At 42.5% G+C, this 13,422-nt stretch overlaps 2 protein-coding genes across 5 annotated transcripts; both read left to right on the top strand.

Annotated features, from left to right (window-relative positions):
• Positions 1–799: 799 nt before the first annotated feature.
• Positions 800–9,867, top strand: il1rap (interleukin 1 receptor accessory protein). 4 transcript variants are annotated; one of them, XM_083694895.1, is made up of 12 exons: positions 800–1,083; positions 1,285–1,386; positions 2,530–2,624; positions 6,133–6,421; positions 7,042–7,273; positions 7,389–7,557; positions 7,688–7,762; positions 7,911–8,037; positions 8,167–8,315; positions 8,592–8,711; positions 8,806–8,949; positions 9,146–9,867. In XM_083694895.1, exons 2-12 carry the CDS (start codon positions 1,292–1,294, stop codon positions 9,577–9,579), a joined length of 1,929 nt encoding a protein of 642 aa, XP_083551021.1. In that variant the 5' UTR covers positions 800–1,083; positions 1,285–1,291; the 3' UTR covers positions 9,580–9,867. The 4 variants fall into 4 exon arrangements, with proteins under 4 accessions (XP_083551021.1, XP_083551019.1, XP_083551020.1 ...); XM_083694893.1 differs by having other exon boundaries at positions 1,288–1,386; positions 8,568–8,711; positions 9,146–9,865; XM_083694894.1 differs by having other exon boundaries at positions 7,691–7,762; positions 8,568–8,711; positions 9,146–9,864.
• Positions 9,868–10,013: 146 nt separating this feature from the next.
• LOC310822529 (uncharacterized protein) lies at positions 10,014–11,241 on the top strand. The gene has a single exon (XM_083694897.1). It carries the CDS (start codon positions 10,136–10,138, stop codon positions 10,853–10,855), a length of 720 nt encoding a protein of 239 aa, XP_083551023.1. The 5' UTR covers positions 10,014–10,135; the 3' UTR covers positions 10,856–11,241.
• The last annotated feature ends 2,181 nt before the right edge of the window (positions 11,242–13,422 follow it).

Here is a 13,422-nt window from a genome sequence, read left to right as displayed (position 1 = left end):
GGGTCAGAGTTGAGAAATATCCTCAGAAAACTGGAATGCCTAAAGATATTTACTTCAAACTTATAGCATGTGTTGACAATGTTTGTTGGCATGTTTGGGTACCCCCTCCCCCCCAATAATATTGTTATATATACATCTTCCTACATATCTATGATATATTAAATAAAATACATCATATTTTAAGGTTTTTCTGTCAAAATGTTGTTATTGATAATATAAGACATTTGTATTACTGCTCAGTCATGGGTAGTTGTTTTATTCACTAGTATGATAGGTATAGGGGTCCTCTTCAAATCAAGCATGCGTGTAACGTGTACTTTTTAAAACATACAAACAACATTATTCACATTTATTCAAGTACGGTCAAAACCGTGCAGAAATGCCCCCTAGTGGGCATGGTGTGGAAAGGGTTAAGCCATTATAATAGCCGATGACTGTCTATTCTTGGAAAATGCTCTCATAGCTCATATAGTCTGACTTTCATTAATGCTTACACAATGATTTGACTTAAGTTTTCATTATAAATGATTAATGTAGGCCTACTATAGTGCATCTTTTCAAGTGAGCAGTTATTAATAATGTACACAGATATGAAATTGCAGATTAAGAAAGGTCAATAATTAAACTACTATAATCATATACAGTAGGTGCAATCCAGCCATGGTCTCTGAAACATGCAGTATACAGTAGCCTATGCATAAGCAAAGATGAGAAATACCGTGAACTAATGTTGCAACTTGGACTTTCCGTAGGAGGGGCCTGAAGATGAACTTGTACATTCACTTCCTTGTCTGTACGCAGAGCTCTTGGCACTTTAAAAATAACTGATTTTAATGTAAAATCAAGATGACGGTGTGGGAATTGACAGTTTACCAATACTGTACGCTGCAGAATGGGTAATATTTGGGTAACTGCTAAAATATTATTTTGTATTGGCTACCTATAGTCTACTCAAATCTTCGTCTCTACAATCAAATTACCAGTGAGAGAGGACACCGTTCGGGGCACTCCGTTAAGTGATTTGCATATCAAGTTGCCTCAAAGCAGTTTACGACGGTCGGCCGTCATTCATCAAGCGGACAGGTAAGTTTTATGAGAGCCCGAGCCCATCTCGAAGGTGCCAGACAGTGTCGCGTTGATTGGACGAGTTCCCAAGACGCTACACACCGTGTGGTTTCCGTTTGCTGTACGATTTACGGTCACTTGCACCACTAAATCATCCCTCGTGTTGGCAAAGTAGCAGTGTCCCACGTCGCTCTCTGATCGTAAGTTTGTCTGACTCAGCAGCAGCATGTCACCCTGCGCCACCGTGCCCTGCCCTTCCCGGTGTGTCACTTCTGTCGCGTTCTTCGGCTATGAAGAGAGACCAGCTCGACCTGTGGCGATGTAAGTAGCCAGCATCATTCATCTATGAATTGTTGTTGTAGCTGTAGGAATGCCACGTCTAAAAGCTTGTATTAAAGTTACTCCCAAATTAGCTCTAGAATATTGTTATTATTATTATTATTATTAGTTGTAGTAGTAGTAGTAGTAGTAGTAGTATAATAACAACAATAACAATAGGCCGACTAATAACACAATATTATGATATGCTATTATAATTCTATTTTGTACAATCGCCTACATTTTGTTTTGTGACAGCTGTATTTTGTGACAGGCATTTCCCTGGCGATTATGATCGAATCTTGCGATTGACCTACTGAATTGGCATTTGCTTTTCTTTGGCACAGCACTCAAGAAGACCGCAATATCGATCATGTTGGATAATTTCATTATTCTTTAACAAATAATGAGGGCTCTTGTGGAAGCAGAAGTAATGGACGAAATAGATGCAAGTCTTCCCCTTTTAAGTTATTCGACTCATTAAAAGAAACCTCCCTATCGACCCAGGCATCGATGGTGGTTTACCGTAATTAATATGAGAAATTCTTATTTAGCAGTACAGTAATGTGTCCAGCAAGGAATAGAACACTTATTTGTGACGCTCAGATGAGCAGAGTTTTACTGTAATTAAGTAGCCTTACTTTAAGATGCTGGGGTGTCAGAAAATGTTACATTTTGTTACAATTAGGTATAGTCATAAGATGCTGTTACAAAACCATTCAGCACGCTGTGTGTTTGTACCCATTTGCGTACTCTGCTTATTCTGTGTTCCTGTTTCAGTATAGGTCTATGTTAGTGTCAGTATATCTCAGCAGCTCTAGCAGTGTATTTGGGCACACCAAGGGACTGCCATGAACACCTCAGTGATATAGTGTGGCTCAGCTACCTTCGCCTCAGTTACTTTTTTTTTTCTCTCTCTCTCTCTCTCTCTCTCTCTCTCTCTCTCTCTCTCTCTCTCTCTCTCTTCTCTCTTCCTCCCTCCATAGACCCCTGTCCACAGTAGCCTCTATTATTTATCTGTCTCAGTCACATCTGTCTCAGTCACACATCTGTCTCAGTGCCAAATCAATGTATATATAATTAATAGCTGAGTTATTGTAGGAATTGAGGCAGATGTATGATAATGATTTCTCTCTATCTCCCCAGGGCTCTCTTCATCACTGCTCTTCTCTCTCTCCCTGCTAATGTGTTGGTTGTGGGTGGAGCTACTCCAGCAGCCACTGAGTCCAGTGTTCACTCAGGTGAGTGACAGCTTGGAGAGTTAGGTTTTGATTTGTCAATATTACAGAAAAGGTTGATGGGCTCTCTCTGTCTGGTTGAGCGAGCACACCTTCTCTCTATTGCTTTCATGTCTCTGTGACCAAACATCAGTGTCACACTAATCACTGTCACTGTACCTACAGTATCAGCATGACTGACATTTACTCTTCTGGCTGTATGACATCTCAGGACGTAGGATATGGAACATTATTTGTGCTTAAATTAATATAAAACAACCATAACGATTCTTGAATGTTAAACCCATCTAATAACAAATGATCATATCCAACCTTGATTTTCTAACCCTATTAAATGTATCAAGAACTGAAAATTAACTAGCTAACATTTAGTACATTTACATGCAAGGTTGTCACTGTAAAATCGAAACCGGAAAATGTTTTAACACTAGTCACGAAAATGTATGCGCCGAAGAGTCCTCGTCTGTTCAGCTTGGAGGAGGCAGCCCGACAGTGTTACGAAGAGTGAAACTGATTCCCCAGAAAGTGATGATGACATTGTGCATGAAAGTTTGTGGATAGATAGCCTAAGCCTCAGTTGTGATACGTTTGATCGCTCAGGGAAAGACCCCTCAGGGTTGCTATCTAGCTGGACCTGTCTCTTCATCATACATGAAGACGGAACGCTGTTTTGGAGGGCAGAGATCACCGAGCACCGTAGTGGTCATATGAAAGCTATAAGCTCTCGAGTTGCAGCAATTTCTCACAATATATTTTTGACAAGTAAGTTACCTGAACTTGTCTTTGTGACTGTGATTTCAAATGTTTTGGGACGGACGACTTTCAACTTCGCAAGACATGTCTCGTCTCATAAAAGAGCCATAATCTCGAGTTGGAGTGATTCTCTCAATATAGTTTGACTAAGAAGTTCACTCAAATTATATTTATATATGTGGGATTTGAAATATATTTTGCATAGAAGGATCACTTTCGATTACTTTTCAGGAAAAACTACCTCGCTAAAAGAGTGAGCTTTCAACTTTCATGCCCAGGTCGTGCAGGCGTCACTCAACGACTCCTCCCTTCTGTATCTCTTACCATAACCATACTATGATGATAAAAGATAGGTAGATAGCTAGACAACTGTGGCTCTACTCATTATGTATGTCTTATGCCTTCAATCTGTAAACATTTATCAAATTTGAATGGAGAGTATGAAATAAAAAGTGTCAATGAATTAAAGCGGAGTAAGTCAACAATATATAAATCTAATATATACACTCATTTAACACTTTATTAGGAACACCTGTACACCTTCTCATGGTGGAGGTGGTGTAATGGTGTGGGGAATGTTTTCTTGGCACACATTGGGCCCGTTAATACCAATCAATTATCGCTTGAATGCGACAGCCTATTTGAGTATTGTTGCTGACCATGTGCATCCCTTCATGGCCACAATTTACCCATCTTCCAATGGCTACTTCCAGCATGATAATGCACCATGTCACAAAGCAAACGTCGTCTCAAACTGGTTTCATGAACATGACCATGAGTTCAGGGTTCTTCAGTGGCCTTCCCAGTCACCTTTGGGATGTAATAGAACGGGAGATTCACAGCTTGAAAGTGCACCTGAAAAATCTGCAAGAATTGCGTGATGCAATCATGTCATCATAGACCAGAATCTCAAATTCATCTTGTGGAATCAATGCCACGAAGAATTGAGGCTGTTTTGAGAGCAAAGGGAGGCCCTACCCAGTATTAGTATAGTGTTCCTAATAAAGTGTTCAGTGAGTGTACACACACACATATATATATATATATATATATATATATATATATATATATATATATATATATATATATATATATATATACCCGTTTGTTTAGAATATGTGATATAATGAGCATTTAACTGGGAATTCTCAGTAATCTACAGCATTCTAGAATTCTATTGGGGCTTGAGGGTTAATATTGAAAACACAAAATAAGCTCCAACTGATCAGTTTACTAGCACACACGTACATTATTTTTAGTTGTCTCTCCCTTTTTTTATACACTCAATATTTAGTTATTAGGTGAGTCAGTTTTCTATTTGATGCATTTATTCAATTTGATACTCAGTGCAACCACTGTCAATAAAAGCCCCAACCCCTCCCATCACATGCTTTGTGTAGGAGGTGGTCTAAAGATCAATTTTACCATGTTTCTTGGTAAAGCTCAGGAAATGGAAACTCATGGGTGTTCTGCAAACCTCTTAAAATGGAGTTAATTAAAATCTAGTCCCACAGCTGGAGAGGAAATTAATTGTTCCAGAAGTGATTCATTTGTAATGTTCTGTAGGGATGCTTGTATGTAGAGGCTTTTAATAGGAAGACTAATACCCTCTCTGTGCGAATCTGACAGGGCAATTACCGGCAAACTGCCAACCAGCCTAGCAGAGCGCCCCCCCCCCCCCCCCCCCCCCCATACAGAAACAAGAGGACTACAGACCCCCTACTAATATCACCACAGAGTACCACAGATCTCCCCCACTTCTCCTACCCCAATATACCTAGTGCCTTTAATGTACAACATTGTACAACATAGTGTTACATCAACAATTGAGACATGGCCATAATCATCATCATCATCATCATAATCATCATTATCATCTATGCACCATTATAGCCTCCTTTGTAGTCCTGGATGAGTGTCCATGGATGTGTTTGTATCGGACTGAGTAAGAATTTTTCTGTCTATTTTTACTCTGATTATGCAGATTTTGTTATTGTTTTTTTGTGAAAAAAATAGTCATGTACATTTGTATATAGTTTGTGAAGAATGTTTACCTATTAGCTGTACAGCAGTCAGTGTCCTTGTGTCCTTTGTTACTTAAATGGACAAACATAAACTACGTTATAATTCATACAAGCTGCTTGTACTGTGCTTTTAAGAAGCAGTAGTTGCCGTTCTCACAATTTTTATTAATTAAATCGTTGATGTTTTATCTTTTTTCTGGCACATTTATGTGAGGAATGTGATTGCACAATCACATCTAATTGATTTTCATTAGGAAATTAAGCTGACTGCATCCACTAAGCAACATTTGATTCAAAGTTAAATGCACTAAATCGATGTAAAAAGACAGGAAATAGAAATGGATTGAAATTAGTTATCGACTGAGCCATGCTTCTAGCAAAGCTTATCTAGCTAATTTCTCTCTCAGGGCATTCTCTGGCAGAGATTCTAAACTGTGTGTGTGTGTGTGTGTGTGTGTGTGTGTGTCTGTGTCTGTGTGTGTGTGTGTGTGTGTGTGAGAGAGAGAGAGAGAGAGAGAGAGAGAGAGAGAGAGAGAGAGAGAGAGAGAGAGAGAGAGAGAGAGAGAGAGAGAGAGAGAGAGAGAGAGAGAGAGAGAGAGAGAGAGAGAGAGAGAGAGAGAGAGAGAGAGAGAGAGAGAGAGAGAGAGAGAGAGAGAGAGAGAGAGAGAGAGAGAGAGAGAATGCGTTCATCTGTGCCTTTATACTGTATATCCCTGTCCCTGTACCTCCCTCAGTGTCTCAGTGCCATGACTGGGGCGAGTCAGGGGAGGGAGCTGTGCGTGTGCTGGAAGGTGAGGCAGGCTGGCTGCATTGCCCTCTCTTCTCCCACCCAACTGTCTACAACTACAGCTCTGCCCAGGCTGCCGGCCTCAACCTTGTTTGGTACCGTGTGGCAGCAGGCCAGGACCTGGAGCAGCCTATTGACTTCCACCACCCAGAGCAGAGGCTGAGCAAGGAGCGGGAGAGGCTGTGGCTGCAGCCTGCTACTGCCCAGGACACAGGGCAGTACATCTGCATGTTGAGGTATGACAGAGAGACACTGTGCTGCTGGGTGTAAAGATTGCTATCACTTCTTGTGATGCTGCTCTAGCATGTAAAGTAGTATTAGACGGTGTACTTCTCAAAAGTTTCCCATTTGATATACAGTGCACTGTTATAATAATTAATATTGTAATTCAATTAGATATGCCCTTCGAATTGTTATTGCACTGCATGGCGCTACTGCTTATCAGACGTTTGCCAAAAAATGTATCCTGATGTACAACATATTATTAGATATCAGAATACACTTTTACACCTAAGCTGAACAATAATTTTTCAGTTGTACTGTAAAGTAAAGTCAAATCAAATCAAACCGAACTTTTTTTATATAGCACATTTCATGCAGAGATGCAATACAATGTGCTTCACAGATTTTTTTAAAAACATAAAAACACAAAACAAAACATAAGAGGATAAAAAGTATACCAGAAAGTGAGTCATCCTCAGAACTGGAACGTCCTGTGCGATTGTTCTTCTCTCAGTGTGATGTCCACATGAAAGATGTTTTCCTCTGTAGAAAGTGTTAATCTGTGACAGGATATCCATGCCACCAGTCTGCTGTACTGTATCTCTTGAGTAACCGGATGTGTGAATTTTCTCAGAAACAGGACATCATGTGCTAAGATTGCTGTGCGTCTTGAGGTGGTGTCTCAAGTCGAGGACACTAACTGTGAAGTGAAGACTACTGTGCCCCCCCCTAACTGTGAGGATAAGACTCCTGTGCAGTCCCCCCTTCAGGTTGTCATCCCTGTTCGGGAAGGGAAGACCCTCACCTGCCCTGACCTGCAAAACACCAGGCTGCCCAACACCAGCCACTCTGTCATCTGGTACCATGTGAGATAAGCCTGTGTGCTCAGATCCATCTGTTCATATCCTCTACTACTTATTTTACCTCTGCTTAGTCCCCCCCAACCCCTCATGCTCTGCCTGTATCTTTTACCTTAAACAGAAGTGTAAATCCAACTCCATTGGGCCAACCGATCGTGAGGTCCAAGGAGACAAGTTGGTCATACACTTCATGCTGGAGTCCTACCAGGGGCCGTACTACTGTGTGGTCACCTATGAGACCAAAGGAAGAGCCATGAACTTCACCAGAGTTGTCAATGTGATAGCCGTGTGTAAGAGGCCCATTACTCAAAACTTGACTTCACTGACTAATTCATCCAGCATATTCATCTCAACGACAGTCAAATCATTTCAAGCTATCAACTTGAAGCCACTTTCTTGCTTGATTTGTTCTTCTCTCAGCAGCCTCCTCTAGTTTAACCAAAGAACCCAGTATACTCAACCCTGCAGAGGAGGAAAACATCACTGTTAAACAGGGTAGGTAGAGGACCACTACTACTGTCCAAAATTCCCTCTGATCACTGTTTTGACACAGTTGTGGGTGATATTGTTATGGTTATGCGAAGGGCAGTAGATCTTGTTCCCTTGGTTATGCAGCTGCATTGATTGCCATGGTGACTTGCAGGATTGGAGGTTCTTTTACATTGCAGAGTGATGTTCCCCTACCTGGACGGACCCAGGGATATGTGGTGGAGCATTGATGGTAAATTTGTGGAGCGACAAGCTGGTGCCCGCATCTACTCTACGTGTTGGTAGGTCCCCCCCTCTTCTCCTTTATTAATTTATTCTCCCCTCTTCTACTTTAATTTCTCTTTCTCCTTCCCTTGTCATTACTAGTTTCTCATTTTCTACCATCCTCCTCACCTCTCTCTATCCTGCAGGGTGGACTCTGATCATTCTGGGGACAGAGTTGTTAGAAATGTGCTCCACATCCAGGACTTCAGCTCTGAGGACCTGCACAGAGAGTACAACTGCTCCGCTCGTAACAACAGAGGCTTTGCCACCCGCAGGGCAGTGCTGTTGGAGGAGGGTGAGGAATGAGTTGCAGCTGCTGTTACATCTTTCTGTGGAAATGATCAGTGTTGTAAGAGTCACTATGTGGTGTGTGAGGCGCTGTGGAGGGAGAAATTGGAAGACGGGCCTATTGTAATGCATGGAATGGAATGAGGAATGGTATCTACCTCCACAAGCCTCCACTGGAGGCACAGCATTAGTTAATGCTCTGTGGTTGATCATATGGACTGTTAGTGTGATGGTGTCCCCTGGTATGTGTTGTTTCCAGAGTATCTGCCTTCATTGCAACTAGGCTGTGGTCTGGGTGTGACTCTGTTCCTCATGCTGGTGCTATTTGTGGTCTATCACGTCTTCTGGCTGGAGCTGCTGCTCCTCTACCGCTCCTGGTTTGGCACTGACGAGCGCTCCACAGGTGAAACATCCACACCTAGGCCTCACATGAACAGTTATGTCAGCTGTGGACACTGTTTTCTCTAAGAAACCTCTTCCTCTCTCATTTGCTGTAGATGATAAGGAATACGACATCTATATCTCGTACGCCAGGAACAGCGAGGAGGAGCAGTTTGTCCTGTTGACGCTTCGTAGAATTCTGGAGAACGAGCTGGGCTATACTGTCTGCATATTTGACAGGGATAGCCTACCTGGAGGGAGTAAGTATGGGATGGTATAGTCTGTCTACAGGGAGTGAGATCTCTGTATGCAACAGTACAACCGTTTGGGGAGGGGTGTAACAGTTGGTTAAGAATAAAGTTTAAGAGTGGATGAGTGGGTAGATCTGTCTTTATAGTGAAAGAGATGAACAATGATGTGATACTGAGTGAGATGGTGTGATCCCCTCCCTCCCAGCTATCACGGATGAGACGCTAAGTTTTGTTGGTCGCAGTCGGCGCCTCCTGGTGGTTCTGAGCCCAGGCTACGGGCTGCAGGGCACCCAAGCCCTGCTGGAGCTCAAGGCTGGGCTGGACAGCATGGCATGGGGAGGGCACCTGCGGGTCATCCTGCTCCAGTATAAGCCCCTGAGCCGGGACGGCTGGGTGCGGGAGCTCAGGCGGGCGCGGGTGGCACTGGTGCTGGTCCGTTGGCAGGGAGACAAGTCCAGTGATCTGTCATCCAGGTTCTGGAAAAGACTCAGAGTGGAGCTTCCTGTCAGGAGAATAGACTCGCTACAGAGTGGAGACAGCAGTGTCATCCCTCTGCAGAGCATACACTCCCAAAGCTCACACAACACCATAGACACACAGATCACACAAAAAGCCCACAACGACGCAACTTACATGTAACACATGCAACAAAACAGACAGAGAATAAACAGAGCTAGTCTCACATGCCATACTCATTGCCATACTCAAAACACCTCATACACAACACAGCCATATTGTGCTACTGTACTGTATGCACACCTGGCTGGAACTCTGTGTTCATGTTACTTGTGTTCCCATTTTGTGAAGATCCATTTGTTTTCCATTAAGTTGAATGTTTCTAAAATGCGTTTTGTAAAATCATTTATTTTATATAAATATTGAAACACAGAATGTGTCTTGTTTTCTGAATAAATGCAAGTTTTCCATCCTTTCATCATTGTCATCCATGTCATAGTTTACTGCACACAAAGACATTCTGAGATTCTGCTTATGGCACATATTACAGAATTTTTTATAATTATGATGGGTTGTTTGTTAAGAATTGCTGGTGGGAATGTATCCATATAGGTGGGCATTCTATGTGCATTCTATGTGCAAGGTGGCCATTCTTTGTGGACAGAAAGGGGGTAGCTTAGTTTAAGGTGTGCATTTCTGTCCTAGTTTTTACAGTAAAAGATAGTGTCATAGTACCACCATGGTGTGTCTCTCTTCCATAGACATGTCGGAGACTGTTCTCAGGTGTATGCAGGTGAGCCGCAGGCTACTGGTGGTTCTAAGTCCAGACTACCTGACTGAGAAGAGCATCAGCCTGCTGGAGTGTCGTCTGAGCCTGTATCTGCAGCACACCAGCCAGGCCCACATCATCACTGTCCTGTACCGGATCATCACAACCCCCTGCACTGAGGCCCAACAGCTGCGCCGCAGTACCACCACCATCACCTGGAGGGGGAGTCAGTCTGAACTGCTTAGCTCTCGCTTCTGGAAACGTCTGCGTTTGGCCTTGCCTGTCCGTCCTCTGGCCCTGGGGAAGAGGCTCATCGACAGCACTTCCTCACACTCTGACCTGGCCGCTCTAGCCCTGCAGCGCCTGCGGCCCACCGCTCAGCCACAGAGAGATATTAAGCTTGTGGCTGGAGGCAGGGAGAGGCAGTGGCGGAAGCAAGGGCGCAGAATAGGTGAGAGGGCAAGGCTTAGAGAGGGGCACAGTAAGAGCTGCAGAGTGTGTGTGACAGTCAGGGACACACATGGGGTCTTGAGCAAGGCCATGCAGCCCACAGTGAAGACACACCTTCATCAGCCCAAAGCTAACAGTACAGAGACACACCCCCTAGATCCTGCCCCTGACCAACCACAGCCTCCTAACAACTGTGCTTGTGACCTGGACAACAATAACAGCCATGACTGTGTAATGTAGAAAATTCACTGCTGACAGGGTCAACTGCAATACCTAACCTGCTGGAGAACAGCAGATGAGATCACATTGAAAAAGCAGAGGTGATAGATGACTTGTTATGAAATGTAGATTATCATATTTGATGTGATACATAAATTCCATGGGTATGTAGAGTAATTAGTATTATTCAATGTGAAATGTAAAAGGCCAATGGATATTGAATTGGTTGATTCTTCATGCCATTGTGTTAACTGTTTTGGTTCATTAGATTCAGGAGATTCACTAGATGTCACCCTTTCACCACTCAAAATGGTTTATTATGTCTTGTGTTCATGTCTTGATTCGGCCTGTGTGTGTATGTGTGTGTGCGTGCGCGTGCGCATGTGTGTACAGTAAGTGTAAGTGTGTCTGTGCAAGCAACCAGTCCGACAGGATTCTGGAACAATGAGCTTAAAAACACTTGAATGACTGACATGTACTGTACTAACATGTAACATAATAAAAAAAAAAAAACTGCTCTGTCTTTCTGTTTTTGTAAATGTGTGTATGATCTGATCCATAGTTTTTCCAAATTAGTCTAAATCATCAGGACACCACTGTGTCTTAAAGCCCCAATGCTAGTGCTGTGTTTCAGAACAGTATTTGTGGGTTCCAATGTGCCATACAACAATATCTTTTGTGTCAAGCAATTTGTAATATCTTAAAAGTAATTCTTAAAGTCTTAAAAAGAGTAAAAAACAAACTACTTTATAAAAGTTACATCCTGTAGATGCTTCATAGCTGATTTGTTATCAAATTCATATCACAATGAGGGTATTATAACAGGTTCTTACACCTGATACTTTGAAAGCGTGACATTTGCTTGTGAATGATTTGTGAAACATCTGTGTAGGTCTAAGACTCATAAGTGGGACCTTTACTCATCAGTATGTATGAGGACACAATCAATGTCTTCAGGTTGTTTCATCAAGTCACGCAAATCATTATGCTAAGAAAATGTTGATAGGATGCCTTATGGATCACGTAGTATAGCATTTTGAGAAAATTACACACACTTTGAGGGCAATTGTTTAAGCTCATACCTCACCTTTAATGCAGGTGACGCCCCCTTTTAGTCAATAGACTTAAAACTTGCCCCGTCATTGTTCACCCTTCCTGTTGAGGACCCAGGACACAATTGGAGCACGAGCATGCAGAAATGAAGCTGATTAATCCTCTGATGGAGTGGAAGTAAATTGGTTTAGAAGTGTGCAATAACACCAACACAGAGCTATAAGCACGTCAAAGGCTCAGGATCCCTGGGCTAAGCCCAAAATGCCATTGGAAGACAAATAGGCAATGATGCATAGTGGTTGTTGAGGTGTGTGTGTGTATATATATATATATATATATATATATATACACAGTGCCTATAGAAAGTCATCATAAAATCTTTACCTTTTGTCACATTACACCCTGGAAATTAAAATAAATCTAATCTAACTTTTTTGTGCTGTATGTACACATCATAACCCTTATCATCAAAGTGAAAATAATATAATATGAAATATTAATATAAATATTAATTAGTGAAATACCTGGTTTGGTTAAGTGATCAGCCCCTTAGAGTATACCATTATAAACTTGCTCAGTTGCAACCAATCAACTTCCAGATCAACTATCTGCTTTAACTATCCCTCTGAGTACCGTTCAGAGCATTATTAAGAAGTGGAAGGCGTATGGCACCACCAACACCTTGCCTAGATCAGGCCGTCCGTCCAAACTGGATGACTGAGCCAGGAGGACATTGATCAGAGAAGCTACCAAGAGGCCAAAGGCAACTTTGAAGGACTTACAAGTCTTTATGGCTGGGACTGGTCTGTCTGTGCATGTGACAACAATCTCACAAGCTTTACACAAAGCTGGCCTGTATGGCAGGGTAGCAAGAAAGAAGCCTTTTCTGAAAAAATGCCACAGTCAGTCTCATTTGTGCTATGCAAAACACACCTGAAAGATTCTGTTGCCATGTGGAAAAAGGTTTTATGGTCAGACGAGACTAAGACTTTTTGAACTGAACTCCAAGCGCTATGTTTGGCGAAAACCAAACACAGCACACCACCCAAAACACACCATACCTACTGTGAAGCATGGTGGTGGCAGCATTATGTTGTGGGGATGTTTCTCTTCAGGGGGATTGGGCAGTTAGTCAGGATTGAAGGGAAAATGGATGCTGCCAAGTACGCCCAAATTGAGGACAACCTGCGTCCCTCTGCTAGACAGCTGAAGATGGGCAGTTCTTTCACCTTCCAACACAACAACGATCCTAAACATACCGCCAAAAGAACAATGCAGTGGCTTAAGGATAGAAAGGTGAATGTCCTTGAGTGGCCAAGTCAGAGCCCTGACTTAAATCCGATCACAATCTGTGGATGGACTTGAAGAGAGCAGTCCATTGCCACTCACCACGGGATTTGACTGAACTCTAACAATTCTGCAAGGAAGAATGGGCAAATATTCTCCAATCTAGGTGTGCAAAGCTAGTAGAGACATATCCAAACAGATTGATGGCTGTAATTGCAGCAAACGGTGGCTCTACAAAGTATTAAATC

Source organism: Argentina silus (assembly GCF_951799395.1).
Source record: "Argentina silus genome assembly, chromosome: X".
NCBI classification, from domain to species: domain Eukaryota; kingdom Metazoa; phylum Chordata; class Actinopteri; order Argentiniformes; family Argentinidae; genus Argentina; species Argentina silus.
The sequence above is the reverse complement of the archived record's forward strand: the minus strand, read 5'-3'. Positions and strand labels throughout refer to the sequence as shown.